General features: G+C 48.7%; 1 protein-coding gene across 4 annotated transcripts in view; it reads right to left on the bottom strand.

Annotated features, from left to right (window-relative positions):
- RFFL (ring finger and FYVE like domain containing E3 ubiquitin protein ligase) overlaps window positions 1-16464 on the bottom strand; it is a 77358-nt gene that overhangs the window by 18808 nt on the left and 42086 nt on the right. For all 4 annotated transcript variants that reach the window (XM_070390462.1, XM_070390459.1, XM_070390461.1 and 1 more), the window contains exon 2: window positions 5217-5404. In XM_070390462.1, the coding sequence (XP_070246563.1) occupies window positions 5217-5396 (180 nt within the window). In that variant the 5' untranslated portion in view covers window positions 5397-5404. The remainder of the gene's footprint in view (window positions 1-5216; window positions 5405-16464) is intronic.

Raw genomic sequence — 16464 nt, forward strand, 5'->3', positions numbered from 1 at the left:
AACTACTGAGCCTGCACTCTAGAGTCTGTGCTCCGCAACAAGAGGAGCCCGAGCAACGCAACTAGGGTAGGTAGCCCCCACTCACCGCAACTAAAGAAAGCCCAATCGCAGCAACAAAGAACCAGCACAACTAAAAATAAACAATTTTTTTAAAAAGTTCTTCTTCTTGGTACAGAAGCTTTCTTCCCGCCTCCTCACACAGCTGCGCCTTTGCCCTCATCTCCCTGTCAGCCTTCGAGCTCCCTACTGTGGAGGGATGACTCTCTTCGTCTTTACCTTTCCAGCCCAGGCAACGCCTAACACACACTGAATAATCTATTTTTCACTAAATAAGAAAAAAATTACTTTATTTTTTAATTTTGGCCACGCCAGGCAGCTTGCAGAATCTTAGTTCACCCACTTGGGCTCGAACCCACACCCCCTGCAGTGGAAGCGCAAAGTCTTAACTGCTGAGCCACCAGAGAAGTCCCTGGAGTTCCTTATTTTACTCAGTGTCACGCCTTATTTTAGTCAGACTGATACCCTGCCTTCTTCAGTTTGACCTTCTCCTCCTCCATTTCATCCGTCTTCGTCAGTCGTGTGCCCTTGTATCTTAGTAGCTAAAGTGCCTTTTGTGTCCGAGTCTCTTCTTTCTCATCTGTAAAATGGGTTGACAGCCACTCCTTCACAGGGTTCTGGCACAAAGAGCTGGTCACCAGATCGAAGCTGCCTGGACCAGTCTCAGCCTCCCCCAGACCAGGCTCTGGGCACTTCCCGCTGGTGTGCAAGAGCTGCCTCAGTGCCTCTCCTACGGCTCCAGCAAACCACCCTCCTCGTGAAGCCATGTCCACTCCCTGAAACAGGGTCAACCAGGCTGCTGCTTTGTTCAGAACCCTTCAGTGCCTCCCTGTGGCCTGGTGGCTACAGGCTCCTTCCTTCCTGTGGAAGCCCAACGCTGCTGCCCTCACTCCCCAGTCCCCTGCACCCTGGAACAGGCCGTGCACTCTTCCCAGGTCCAGCCTGCATCTGCTCCACCTCTGGTGCTTTTACCTCGGCCACTGGTGCCAATCAACAAGCCTCCCTCGTGACTAGAATGATCCATTTACCAACAGTGCCGGGTGACCTAATACTTAACTTATGCAACTGACTCTCGTTCGTTCTTTGTAAATGGGGGCCTCCTTAACCAGACAGTAAGCTCCCCAGGGGAACGCCCTATGTCTTGGCCCTCTCTCCACAAAGCATGACCTCTAGCTGCTAGCACGCTGCTGGGACAGAACCGGGCCCTCAGTGAAACTCTTCAACGTTGGAAATGCCAGCCGTAGAGTGATGAAAAGTAGAAACTCTCTGATCTACTTCCTCTTTTGCAAATTCTTCTCAACAGTCCAGTCATTCATTCATTCATTTGAAAAACTGTATTGCCCACCTCCCATATCAGTCTAGACAGACACTGGGAAAAACTTGTGGGCAAAACCGACAGAATCCCTTACTCTGTACCATCTGAGAAGACAGGCAATCCACAAACACATGTATGTTGGGTAGTGAAAACCGCTATGAAGAAAATAAAGCACCTTCCCATCCCCACCCAACCATCCCTCTTTCTTCTGGGGTCGGTTCCCCCATCCATCCACTTTCTCTCTTCTGGCTGACCAAGGTCAAAAATGTGCTAGATCTCCTGATTCTCCCAAGTTTGTTTGTTTTTTTAAATTGGAGGATAATTACTTCACAACACTGTGACTTTTTACCGTCCCTCAGTATGAATCAGCCACAGGCATACATTTGTCTCTCCATCCTGTACCCCCGCCCTTCTACACCCCAACCCTCCAGGCTGTCACAGAGCACCAGCTTTGGCAGCCCTGAGTCACGCGTCAAACTCCCAATGCTGACCTGTTTTACATATGGTAATGTATGTTTCAATGTTATTCTCTCAGATAAGCTCCCAAGTTACCACCACTTATCTGTGCTTTCTCTCCATTTCCACTCCAGAGTATAACTGACTTTAAAAAAAACGAAAGGGGGGGTGTCAAACCTACTGCAAATTCATGCTGCTGCTTTTCTTTTTTTTTTGTCTGTGCTGCATGGCTTGCAGGATTTTAGTTCCCCAACCAGGGAGTGAATGGGAAAGTGCAGAGTCCTAACCACTGCACCACCAGGGAATTTCCCATGCTGCTTCATTCAGACAAGGGTTTTCCCTATTCCTTTCTTGCCAGTTACTTTGCCACTTCTACTGGTTGTTCCTAGCATTGCTCACAATGTAGAGATGCACGTGCTCTGACCATCCAACAGACTCCTGATGTGCTTATGGAGTCCTTGAAATGACTGATTTAGATAAGGAGGACAATTTCTTCATCTGTTAAATAGGAAGACATAACAGTAGCATGTACGTTACAGGGTGGTGTAAGGATGCAGGGACACCACGCATCTGAAATGCCTAGCTTGGTGCCAGGAACAGGACCCCACAGCCCTCCTTCCATCACCTCCGATGCTTAGTCCACCCACTGTCTCCACCCCCAGCAGCACTGAGACCGCATGGCCCCGAGTTCCTCCTGCTCTCCACCTCAGTCTCCATTTTCGGACTGAACCCCTCAGTTCACGTGTAAGAGGGGCGCCCCTGCCCACAGAGCCACAGCCACCTGGCTTTGGCAGCCTCTCCCGCTGAGTTCTAAGTGACTGGGGTAGCCGAGCAAATCACAGCAGAGCTTGGCTGTGTGCTCCCCTTCCCCGCGTGGCAGTGAGGTACAGGCAAAATGCAGCCTGCGAGGCAAACTGCCCATCCTCCAGCACCTCACAGGCACAGAGGGGTGGCTGGTCAACACTGCGAGCTGCAGAAAGTCTGACACGCTCTCTTCATGGGGAGGACTTGAGAGTCAGAGACATATGTTTGAATCCTGGCTCTGCCTTTTAATAACCATGCAGTTGTGGGGCACTACCTACGCAGAGGGGAAAGAATGAGTATCTTCATGTCTAAGATATTTGTCAGGAACTTGACAGATACAGTTTCCTTTTACTGTTAAACTTTAAGCCTTAGTTTCTCATATGTAAAGTGGGAGGTCAGGGCCCCTGAAACCTACATCAAAGAATGTCCCTGGGGGTCCAATGGTTAAGACTCTGCGCTTCCAATGCAGCGAGTGCAGATTCAATCCTCAGGCAGAGAATTAAGATCCCAAATTCCATGTGGCACGGCAAAAAGAAACCCAAAACAAAAAATCTACATCATAGAGGTCCTGTGAGGATTAAATGAAACCAAAACTCTACAAATCACTTAAAATAGTCCCTGGCATACAGCAGATGGTTTAGAAAGTATTTTTTCCTCTCAAATCTCCCATTATCGTCACTGGAACATCACCTCCTGGGCTGCACAGTTCTCATTCTGTAGAGTTTTTCCCAGGTCAGGGCCTTCAGCCCCCCAGCGTGCTTGCCCAGACAGAGGGGAAGTGCACACCCATGCATATCATCGGCCCAGCCAGCAATCTCACTTCCTGCCCACTACTCTGGAAACCGCTAACATGCATTTTAAATAATATGGCTACAGTAAATAAATAAGCTCCAGTCTTCACCTTGTCAGGGTCCTGATGTATCTGAGATGTTCCTGACACTGCCCTCAATTAAAAGAACAAGTTCATCTAGAGTCAGGCTTTTTACCACGGCATTTAATGAAGGAACAGCAAGTACCTGCTGCACCCCAAGCATCGCGCCGGGCCCCCTGAACAGCTTAGCTCACTTTATTCCCAGGACACTGTGAGATGTGATTTACATACAACTATGATGGCATCCGGTCCCATCACTTCAGGGAAATAGATGGGGAAACAGTGGAAACAGTGTCAGACTTTATTTTGGGGGGCTCCAAAATCACTGCAGATGGTGACTGCAGCCTTGAAATTAAAAGACGCCTACTCCTTGGAAGAAAAGTTGTGACCAACCTATATGGTATATTGAAAAGCAGAGACATTACTTTGTCAACAAAGGTCCATCTAGTCAAGGCTATGGTTTTTCCAGTGGTCACATATGGATGCGAGAGTTGGACTGTGAAGAACGCTGAGTGCCGAAGAATTAATGCTTTTGAACTGTGGTGTTGGAGAAGACTCTTGAGAGTCCCTTGGACTGCAAGGAGATCCAATCAGTCCATTCTGAAGAAGATCAGCCCTGGGTGCTCTTTGGAAGGAATGATGCTAAAGATGAAATTCCAGTACTTTGGCCACCTCATGCGAAGAGTTGACTCATTGGAATAGACTCTGATGCTGGGAGGGATTGGGGGCAGGAGGAGAAGGGGACGACAGAGGATGAGATGGCTGGATGGCATCACCAACTCAATGCACATGAGTTTGAGTGAACTGCAGGAGATGGTGATGGACAGGGAGGCCTGGCGTGCTGCAATTCATGGGGTCACAAAGAGTTGGACATGACTGAGCGACTGAACTGAACTGAACTGAACTGATGATATCCCCACTTCAGAGTTGGGAAATGAATCTCAAGAGGTGAAGTCATACAGCTAGGAAGTGGCCAAGCTGCTATCTGAATTCAGATCTGCTGCTGCTGCTGCTGCTGCTGCTAAGTCGCTTCAGTCATGTCTGACTCTTTGGGACCCCATGGACTGCAGCCTACCAGGCTCCTCTGTCCATGGGATTTTCCAGGCAAGAGTACTGAAATAGGGTGCCATCGTCTTCTCCGGAATTCAGATCTAGCTGTGTCCAAATCTCTGCCGAGATGCTTTGCTTTTGCTTGGTTAGTTTTTTTTAGGGAGGTTGTTTAGCCATACCTTGCAGCATGTTGGATCTTAGTTCCAACTCTTTGCAAGTTTCAACTTAGCTCCAACTCAGTTTGGATCTTAGTGCTGACTCTTTGCAACCCCATGGACTATACAGTCCATGGAATTCTCCAGGCCAGAATACTGGAGTGGGCAGCCATTCACTTCTCCAGGGGATCTTCACAACCCAGGAATCGAACTCAGGTCTCCCATATTGCAGGCGGATTCTTTACCAGCTGAGCCACCAGCCAGGGAAGCCCTTAGTGCCCCAACCAGGCATCAAGCCCACACCCCCTGCACTGGAAGCGCAGTCTTCACCACTGGACCACTAGGGACGTCCCCTGCTTAGTTAGTTCTGATACTCGTGTGGAAGGACAGGTCGGGTCTGGGTTGCCAGCTCTGCACCGGCAAAGGGAAGGGCAGGCATCAAGGAGGGAAGGCCTGCCCGAGGACCCGTGGCTACACTGGCTGAGCAGGCCCAGAAGTCGACACTCACCTTCCTGGCCATGCTTGCGAAGTGAGTCCCACACGCCTTGCAGCTTGGTTCTGAGCCCGTGGGAGAAGGGAAGGAGCTGTACCCAGGGTTGGAATAGGCCTGTGTCCTGGCTCCCTGGGGCGGTGAGGCCTCCTCAGGCTGTCCATCCAGGCAGAACCAGTTGCAGCAGGTTGCCCACATGATAAGATCTGATGCAAGGAAGAAAGGGGAGAAAGGTCAGAATTAAAAAGACACACCTCAACTGGGTTCCCACCCCCGCGGGCACAGGTGAACCGCCATATAGGTCTACACCTGCCGCCAGAGGCAAGGTGAGGACGGGCTTTCAGGGGCCACATCCGCACCTCCCCCGGCTGCCCTTCCAGTAAAGGGCACGCACAGACAGCTGCCGCCAGGACAGGCCAGCTCGAGTGGCCGAGCCGACCTGCTACCTTTGAAAGGGTGCTGATGTTTCTTTGGGTTTCATCTGAGATCTTTACTTCAAATAACATCTTTTGTCTTAGCAATTACACGTGGCCTGACAGCTCTGTCATTCAGGAACATAACCTTGCCCCTAGAGCTCAGGCAGAAAGAACTCTATCCTACATTTCCACACTCAGACTGACATGGGGCGGAGGGATCAGTATTTCCTTTACTTAGATGAGGCAACCCAGGCTCAAAGGAATCAACGTCATACCTAATTACAGAGAACTGAGATTCGGAAAACCCAGTTCTTCTGACCCTCAACCTAACGTTCTTTTCCCTGTATTACGGTGCTCCCTGCAGAACTCGCTGACAGCTCTTACATGTGTACCTCCGACTTGACATCAGCTTCTACCACGGCACCTGTAATACCTGCAATACTTATGCTTTTTTCTACACCTAGGCCATCCAGTCTTTGAGGGCTGCTGCTGCTGCTGCTAAGTCGTTTCAGTCATGTCCGACTCTGTGCGACCCCATAGACGGAAGCCCACCAGGCTCCCCATCCTGGGATTCTCCAGGCAAGAACACTGGAGTGGGTTGCCATTTCCTTCTCCAATGCATGAAAGTGAAAAGTGGAAGTGAAGTCGCTCAGTTGTGTCCGACTCTTAGCGACCCATGGACCTCGGCCCATCAGGCTCCTCCGTCCATGGGATTTTCCAGGCAAGAGTGCTGGAGTGGGGTGCCACAGGGACCACTTATTCACATCAGTCCTGTGCACACAGCAGACGCTCCACAGATATTGGCTTCCTTGCTGAATCAGTGCCTCTGTGGACTCCTTAAGAACTTTTGGGTTATTATTCCCATTCTAAGTATCAAATATAGGAATTAGGGGCAAGGGGGTTGATGCTTTTTTTTGAGATCACCGAACAAAGAGGATCCACTCTCTCAAATGTCAGAATAAACTAAACACTACAAGGGGTTCCACTAAAATGCCAAGTGCTGCTGTGATAAAGTAAGATGTGCTGTTCTCAGTAGACCGAGGCAGTCAGGGTGACCTTGTAGGGGATACGCTCAAGGGGATAATGAATGAAACATGTAGCGTATTCATAATCAGCTCACACAAAAGAATGGTACTTTCAGCTCTGCCTCCTTACTCACTCAAAGTGCCTTTGTTAGCTTGGAGTTCAAAGACCGTAGTGAGCTGGAAGAACTAAGAAGCCACTGGTTCCACCTTAGTTATTTTTTAAGAGGAAAAGAGGAAGGCCGAGCACAGTGAAGGAGCTTCCTGGTTCACGCAGATATGACCTTCAACCTCATGATTACTCCAGAGTCTTTCCAGCTTCCTAACACTGCCTCCAACACATGCATTCATTTCTGTAGGCATATCCCATTAACACCTGTCTCAGCTGCCTGCCTGTGACCCTGAGAGCAGGGACCATGACAGTCATGCAGTGCCTGGCAGATGGGCGGCTCAACCAGGACTCCTGAATGAATGAATCGCATGCAGTATTTAAAGCTTAACTAACCACACAGGCATTCTGCTTCCTGCACGTCAAAAACACATCTCTCTGGCTCACTGTCACTCGTCTCAAGACTCTCAGTTCCCAGAAAACAGGGACCTAACCTGCCTTATGAATTCACATGGTATAATGCAGCCAAGAGCAGTTAAATAAGCGAGTTATTTGTTGGCAAGAGACTGGAAGCAACAGCAGAGTATTAGCCCTTTGAAAGAGGAAGTTTATAACTCTTCAAAAAAAAAAAAAATCACCTGTTGAGCTTCCCTGATGGCTCAGAGGTTAGAGTCCACCGGCCAGTGCTAGACAAACAGACTCAATCCCTGATCCAGGAAGATCCCACATGCCTCAGGGCAACTAAGCCTGTGCAACACAACTACTGAGCCTGTGCTCTAGAGCCTGGGAGCTGCAACCACAGCGACCTGCACACCCTAGAGCCTGGGGTCCACAAGACAGGCCCCCGCAGAGAGAAGCCCAAACAGCAACTAGAGAGCAGCCCTTGTTCGCCACAACTGCAAAAAAGCCTGCTCAGCAGTAAAGACCCAGCACAGCCAAAAATACAAATAAATACATAAAATTACTTCTTTAAAAAATATAAGAAAAAGACCTAAAAAACATCCCCAAAAAAGATGTTTATGGAAACATCTGAAACAGTGTGGAATAATACAAAGATCATAAAACCTGGAACCAGAAGACTTGGGCTATTACCTACTGCCAACAAGTCGCAGCCTTTCTGTGCTTCATTTTTCTCATCTGGACATTCTTCAGTCCGTAAGGCACTAAATGAACCTCAGTGACTGTCACTAGCATTATAACAATGCTGTCACTGCAATCTCTCTGGGAAGGAGCAAGTAAAAAGTAAGCCTAGAGGGACTTCTCTGGTCATACAGTGGCTAAGACTCCACATTCCCAACTCAGGGGGGCCCAGGTTCAATCCCTGGCCTGGGAACTAGATCCCCCATGCCGCAATGAAGATCCAGGATCCCGTGTGTCACAACTAAGACCCGGGACAGCCAAGTAAATAAATAAAAATAAATAGTTTTTTAAAAAGTTAAACCCACTGATTTCACCACAATTACCATTTGGCTTTCCAGGCTTGTCCCAAATGTGGACAGATTTCTGACAGAGTCAGCAGGATGTGTCAATTAACAGAATGAGGTGGGGAGGGGAGTAGCAGAACAGCCTGGAGACAAGGCTGTGGGTGGTTCACGAAACTTGTCAGAACCTCCGCTCATTTGTGCCTGCAGCCTTTAGAGGGGCCAGTGCTTTGATGGAGCACCTGCCCTCATGGAGTTCATGTCTAATTCGGGAACTAGAAATGTAAAACCAAACACTGAAATTTCAGGGTGCTTTAACAGAGGTCTGTGTAGTGCAAGGGGGTGTGTGCATGCTCAGTCGCTTCAGCAGTGTCTGACCCCATGGACTGTAGCCCACCAGGTTCCTCTGTCCATGGGGTTCTCTAGGCAAAAATACTCAAGTGAGTTGCCATGCCCTCCTCCAGGGGATCTTCCCGACCCAGCAATCAAACCCACATCTCCTGTATCTCCTGCATTGCAGGTGGATTCTTCACCCACTGAGCCACCTGGGAAGCCAGGGGGTGGGGGAGTGAGGGGAGCAGGGAAAGGGTGACAAAGATGAGAACAATGATCAGCTCCGTCCTCCGGGGTGGAGGAGTGACCAGGGAAGACAGACCCTATTGAGACAAGCTGGGACATGGGACCCTTTGTCGCAATGCCTGCACCAGGATAAACATCTCCTCGAACCACAAAATACAAAGAAAACTGTAAGGGATTAAAAATAACCTTGTGCATGTGTTGAGGCAAATTATGGGCAACAAGACACAAAAAGACCAAAGACACAACACAGCCACTTCTGAAGAGCTGGGGGCAAAAGCAGGGCACTGAGCCTGCCCTCTGCACACAATGCCACCCAACAGGCAGGCAACCACCCAGACCACCCCTCCAGCCAGCCCCAGGAGCCACCCTTCCCTGCCCGCACCCACTGAAGGAAGAGCTCTACATGCCCCTCAGCAAGCAGGCAAGGCAACCTGCTGCTTGTTCTCACTGCCTCCTGGGGCAGCAGGGGCCCTAATAAACCCTTGCTTGGATTTCTTGTCTGGTCTCTGATCAATTTCTATTAAGGAGACCAAGAACCCTGCTCAGTAACACTATTATGGGCCAGAAAGTCAAGAGCAAAAAGACTTTTCAAAAAAAAAAAAAAAAAAAAACCAACAGCATGGACCAGGACATGAAAGAAACTACAAAATGCTCAGCTGGGTCAAAGATAAGGGTAGGGATGGACGAGAGTACAACAAGTAAATGCAGCCACTCAAAACCTTGTATTCCAGGACTTCCCTGGTGGCCCAGTGGTTAAAAAACTTGCCTGCCAATGCAAGGGATGCAGGTTCAGGCCCTGGTCAAGGATGATCCCACCTACCGCAGAGCAACTGGGCCCATGTGCCACGACTACTGCGCTTGCGCTCTGGAGCCCGCAAGCCCTTAACTACGGAAGCCTGCGTGCCTAGAGCCCCTGCTCCGCAACAAGAGAAGCCACCGCAATGAGAAGCCCGCGCGCACCGCAACTAGAGAGTAGCCCCCGATCTCTGCAAATAAGAGAAAGTCCACGTGCAGCAGTAAAGACCCACAGCAGCCAAAAAAAAAAAAACACCCACAAAACTTTGTATTCCTTGGTAAGGAGGCTGGAATTTATCCTATAGGTAGCGGGACACCATTAAAGGTTGAGGCCACACGAGGCTTTGTGATCTTACCTGTATTTTAGAGTGGCCACTACAGCAATAAGCAGTGTGGAGGACCAATCTGTGAGGGGCGGGTGGGAAGGAAGATATGAGGATACGGGCAGAAGAGAAAGGGACAGAGATCTGTGACAGACTTAGCAGGATGTGGCCATGAACCGAAGAGCTGGGGGCGGGGAGAGAGACCGGCTCTGAGTGACACAGCAGGAGCGAGAGTAGAATCCCTGATTGAGCTACAGCCCTCAGGAGGAGCACGTCTGCGGAAGGAGGGGTAGGTTAAGACTCTGAGTTGAGTTTTAGTACCTGTGGGGGTCTGCGGATGTACCGCGTCCGCTGAAAATACAGGCCTGGGGATCCTCACCTACTGCAAAGTACCAAAAGCCAGAGAGGGGCAGGAAGATGGTTAGACCGTCTGGGGCAGAAGAGAGGACGGCCTGGGAGAGCTCTCAGGAACATGTGATCTAATGCGCAAGCAGCGGAGAACCAACCGGCGCAAAGGAAGGAACCATGCTCAGAGGTGGGAGAACTGGAAGACTGTCTGGAATTTCAAAAAGAAATGTTCGACGCTGGCAAATGACTCAGAGAGTAGAATGCACAGAGGAACATGATGAACCTATTTTTAGGAAACTGAGTGTGCTCCATGCCCCAGCCGTTTAGGAAGAGAGAAGCTGATGGATAACCATAGGTTGGGAAGCAAGTGAGAAGTGAGGAGTTGCCAGACTCTAAGGATAAACTTTTCTCTCTCGAAACTTTTGACAGTGAAGGGAAGAGAGAAGGCAGCAGGTCTCAAGATAAGAGAAAGGCAGACATATTCAGAGACCACAGAGGAAACCCCACAAAGACTCAAAGCTGACAGAGGAAGGGAAGGGAAGCTGGCAATAAATATGGGAACAAGGGCCGTGAGGGAGAGAAAGGTGACCAAGACATGGGGGTGGATTCCCCCGGGGCAGGAGAAAGGTCACCTCTTTCCCCAGAGACTGGAGCAGAGGTGAAGACAGATGGGCTCAAAGCTAAGCTGACAGCACTAGCAAAGAGAGATGAAGAATGAAATATTTAACCACAAGAAGAAGGAAAAGGGTGGGACAAATTAGAGACTGAGACTTATATACACTATTGATACTGTGCATAAGATAGATACTTTGGCCACCTCATGCCAAAGAGCCAACTCTCTGAAAAAGACCCTGATGCTGGGAAAGAATGAGGGCAAGAGGAGAAGAGGGCAAGAGAGGATGAGATGGTTGGATGGCATCACTGACTCAATGGACTTGAGTTTGAGCAAACTCAGGGAGACAGTGAAGGACAGCGAAGACTGGTGTGATGCAGTTCATGGGGTCACAAAGAGTCGCACACGACTTAGCGAACGAACAACAATAAGATAGATAACCAAGAACTTACTGTAGAGCACACAGTGCTCAGTGGTGACAAAGAGGGCTTATATGTATACAGATAACTGATTCACTTTGCTGTACAGCAGAAACTAACATTGTAAAGCAACTATATACTGCAATAAAAATTAATTAAAAAAAAAAGGAAGAGGTAAGGACTTGGCCACATCACGGGCAGACCCCACTGGGTAGGGTACCATTGGGAGGGAAAAGTGCAGAGGTGGCCAGCTGTGTAGTATTTCAATTCCTGTGCTTTCACAAGTGCTTGGGAAGCACCAGAGGTGCTGGGCCCCAGGGAGTCCAAAAGTGATTTCCACAAGGTCCTTGCCCCCGTGGGGACTCTGTCCCCATCAGGCATGATATATATAGCTCAGCTCAGCTCTCTGGGTACAGTAGCTAAGAATCTTCCTTAGCTGGGAGTCAAGAGGATCTGTCTTCCTCAGCACTATTTTCATCCTCTTAACTTTGGCTCTAATCTCAACTGCCTCCTCTGAGCAGCTCTGAAAGAAAAAGCTGTCAGCCTGTCCCAGTATTTGGCTGCACTTACAAGGAACTGGTTCTATGGGAAGATGTGAAATTTGCCCCGTGGTTACTCCACAGGCCCCATGTGTGGGTGAAGAATGTGGCCTCATTCTGGGGATGTGGACGTGTGGGCAAGGGGTCACGGGAGAAGAGACTCCAGCACTAAAAATAACTGAGGCCAGCCCAGCCTAACAGAACAGGTTCACCAAGGTTAGCAGACAAGGCTCCGACTCTCTGTGATGTGTATTTAAATACCAAGACACATTTCTTAATGAGAGTTGTGCCAAAATGGAAAGCCATAAGCCCAAATAACAACTATGATGTTGTTGTCTACTCACTAAGTCTCATCCGACTCTGCAACCTCATGGACTGCTCTGCATGGACACCTCCCCATGGACTCTGTGACCTCGCCAGGCTCCACTGTCCATGGGATTTCCCAGGCAAGAATACTGGAGTGGGTTGCCATCTCCTCCTCTGGGGAATCTTCCTGACCCAGGGATCGAACCCACTTCTTCTACATCCCAAGTGGCGCTAGTGGTAAAGAATCCGCTCGCCAATGCAGGAGATTCAAGAGATGCAGGTTTGATCCCTGGGTCAGGAAGACTCCCTGGAGGAGGAAATGGCAATCCACTACCAGTATTGTGGCCTGGAAAATTCCACAGACAGAAGACCCTGGTGGGCTGTCCACGGGGTACCAAAGAGTCAGACATGCCTGAGCACACACACACACTCCTGCGTTGGCAGGCAGATCCTTCACCGCTGAGCCATCAGGGAAACCCAAATAACAACTATACCCAGGGTTATTTCAGGAAGGGAAAGGCAAGGTTTATCATTTTAACACTGCCAGACGAAACACTTTTCTCTGGGGAATATGTTTCATCCTTCAGCTCTCAACAGAGACACACATGTGGCATCCAATGATGTTCCTTAAGGACAGAAAGTGGAACCACCTGTGGGGTGTACAGAGAATTTTCCCCAAAAATATTAAAGTAAAAAAGAATTCTCCCTGACTGGATACATGTATGTGGTTGGCTGAGTCCCTTCGCTGTTCACCTGGAACTAGCACAACACTGTTAATTGACTATGCTGCTGCTGCTGCTGCTAAGTCGCTTCAGTCGTGTCCGACTCTGAGCGACCCATAGACGGCAGCCCATCAGGCTTCCCATCCCTGGGATTCTCCAGGCAAGAACACTGGAGTGGGTTGCCATTTCCTTCTCCAGTTAATCAGCTATACCCCTATACAAAACAAAACGAATTCTCCCTACACTGACAACTTTGAACAATTTCCCTCTGTGAACTGCAAACTTCCTCCTGATCTGCAAAGAAAATTACCATCTAACCTTTGCCAAGGGCTTTAAAATTCCTCCCCCAACTTCCCTCACCCTCTTCAGAAAAAAAATGGACTTGGCAATTTAATTTTCAAATATAGTTTGACTGCTCTCTTACTAAGTTTGTTTGAAACCTACTAGGCTCTCCTCTTCCCATTTGCCTAAAGGGTAAAAAAGGTGGAAGCTGTAGGGCTGGGGTGAATAAGTAAGTGCACCATTCCCGTAGAAGAACCCTGTGGTCTGAGGCCAGAGTGGCTAGCTGGCACATGGGGTTCTGTCAGCTTGGTAGACCAAACCCTGTTGAACAGGAAAATGACAGTACTAATAACAGGGTAAGATAAATGACCTATTCCAGGTAGGCTGAGTACAGCCACAGTTAGAGGTGAGAAGGCAGATAATGTGATTTGTCCCTGTTAAGTCCTAGAATCCTAAGTAATTTGAAAACAATCACTTCTCCACTTGCCCGCCCACCCAACACAAATCATTTTAAGTGGGATCAGGGGTGGCCATGGACTTTCCCATGGAAGAGAGAAGGGTCAGAATGTCAGCATCCTAGGAAAATCTCCAAGTCTGCAATGCAACTTCAAAACCATCTTGCTAACCCACCAAAATCCAAGTCACTACACTTGAGGTCCCCAAGGTTCTCATCCAGTTTCTTCAGAGTTTAGTTAACTGCTCTGTGAGCCAAGGTACTTCTGCAAAAACAGGCTTTATCCCAATACACAGACAGCAACATCTTGGAATTAAGATACAGTGAACCTGCTGTATGTTGTCACCACTGTTTAGTCACTAAGTCGTGTACAACTCTTTGCGACTCCACAGACGTATCCCACAAGGCTCCTCTGTCCATGGGGTTTCCCAGGCAACAGGACCAGAGTGGGTCTTCATTTCCTCCTCCAGGGGATTTTCCTGACCCAGGGATTGAACCCGTGTCTCCTGAACTGACAGGCAGATTCTTTACCGCTGAACCACCAGGAAGCCCTCTCGAACGCACTATATAAGACATTGTAAAAATCCTTTGAAAAAAACCTAATTAAAATGCCCCATCCTCAAAGAAGTATTTTTTATTTTTTTTAATACATACTTTTCTGACATGGATTCCCTGTTTGCTCAGATGGTAAAGAATCCACCTGCGATGCAGGAGACGGGGGTTCGATCCCTGGGTCAGGAAGATCCCGCAGAGAAGGAGAATGGCAAGTCACTCCAGTATTCTTGCCTGGAGAATGCCATGGACAGAGGAGCCTGGCGGGCTACAGTCAACGGGGTCGCAGAGAGTCAGACACATCTAAGCAACCAACACTTTCACTTTCAGACACAGCAAATGAGAAAATGGCTAGTTGCAAGCCTTACAGAATCATCTCCGGTTTTTTGAGGGTGGTTTGCTTGCTATCACTACCGTATTGCTAGAATTGTCAAAAGCATCTATGCGATTAAGTGTAGAAAGGAAAGTACCCCCATGTTCTGCATCATTAATATAGAATGGGCTTTGCTTCATCTTGTATATCATCCTTAAAAAGCAATTAATATACAACCACAATGACTTTGAAAGAAAATGCTACAAAAAACCTATCAATATGGCTTAGCCATGCCTCTTTGAAATAACTGTAGAAGTAATTACATGTTCTAAGAAGTAAAGAAGAAAGCACCATTCTCCCCTGGAGGAATATGTCTCATCTCCAGCCACTGAGCTCGGGTAGGCAGCACCTGGTGTTATCTCATGGTCCTCACAAGAGTCTGGCAAGGTAGGTTAGCTAGTCCCATTTTCAGGTAAGAAAACCAAGGTTCAGAGAATATAAGTAACTTGCTTACCTAAAGGTCATACCCAGAAAGTAGTAAAGCCAGAATGTGAACCTAAGTCGCTTAGACCCTAAAGCCCACACTCTGTAAATCACAAGAAAAGTGTTCTCAATTCCACCCCACCCCTGCAAAAAAAAAAAAAAAATTCAGGGCTTCCTTGGTGGCTCAGTGGTAAAGACTCCCTCCACCTGCCAACGCAGGACACAGAGGTTCAATCCCTGATCTGGGAAGATGCCACATGCCAAGGAGCAACTAAGCCCGTGCGTGACAGCTACTGAGCCTGTGCTCTAGAGCCCAGGAGGCGCAACTACTGAGGCCCCCGAGCCCTAGAGCCTGTGCTCGCAGCAAGAGAAACCACCGCGATGAGAAGCCTGCACACCACTAGAGAGAAGCCCACTTTTTCCAGAGAAACCACTGCAACTAAAGAAAAGCCCGCACAGTAATGACCCAGCACAGCCATAAATAAATAAACTTAAAAACAGTCTGTCTGCCCTGCCGCCCGTTCCCCTCTGAGCGCCTGGTTTCTAACTCTACCGGAGATTTCACATTGGCATATGGGCACTGTCCAGGACCTCTCAGTTCAAAAAACTCTTCCCTGTCTTAAATACAGGTTACAACCACAGAGTGTTATCACCGAACACCCACCGGAATGGCTGAAATGGAAACGACAGACACTAGCAAGTGTTGACAAGGATACAGAGTGACTGGAAATCTAACACTGCTGGCAGAAAAGTGAACTGGCAGCACCCCTTGGGAAACACACATATTTACACACATGGGGCTTTGCAATTCCACTTCCAGGTATACACCCAACGGAAATGTGTTTCTTAAAAGAAGTATACAAGAATGTTTGTAGCAGTACTGTTGTAAGAGCCTCAAGCTGTAATTCAATACAGGCAAGCCTTTCGGTTCCTCAGGGACACCAGGCTCACTCCTGCCTTGGGGTCCCCACACTTGCTCCCCCGCTGCTGCTACTCTTCTTCCCAAACTCAGTCTCTGCTCAGATGGCACCTGTTTGGAGGCATCCTCACCGAGGCGTCCTCCTCAGTCACCCACTTGCCCTTTCGGTTTCCTTCAGGAGAATGATCATACTCTGTAGTTACATCTGTCTGTTTACAGTGTAAACTCCAAAGGCAGGAACCTCATCTGTCTTCACGTCTCTATCCACGTCACTAGTGCAGGGCTTTGATAGCAGGCCCCCAAATAACTTGCAGAATGAACAAATGGAGAAATAGTCCATACTTTATCAATACAGCCTGAGAGACAAGGACTAGTTATCTCTCCTCAGGGCCCAAAGCATCTTGGCAATGTTTATAGTGATATAAGGTGACTACAACAAAGTCCTTTATCAAAAACAAAGGTAGCTTTTGGACTTCCCTGGTGGCTCAGCTGGTAAAGAATCCACCCACACTGCAGGAGACCTGGGTTCTATCCCTGGGTTGGGAAGATCCCCTGGAGAAGGAACAGCTACCCACTCAGTATTCTGGCCTGGAGAATTCCATAGACTGTAGACCCCATAGTCCATGGGGTCGCAAAGAGTCGGACACAACA

The sequence above is a fragment of the Bos mutus genome, chromosome 19, assembly GCF_027580195.1.
Source record: "Bos mutus isolate GX-2022 chromosome 19, NWIPB_WYAK_1.1, whole genome shotgun sequence".
In the NCBI taxonomy this organism is placed as follows: domain Eukaryota; kingdom Metazoa; phylum Chordata; class Mammalia; order Artiodactyla; family Bovidae; genus Bos; species Bos mutus.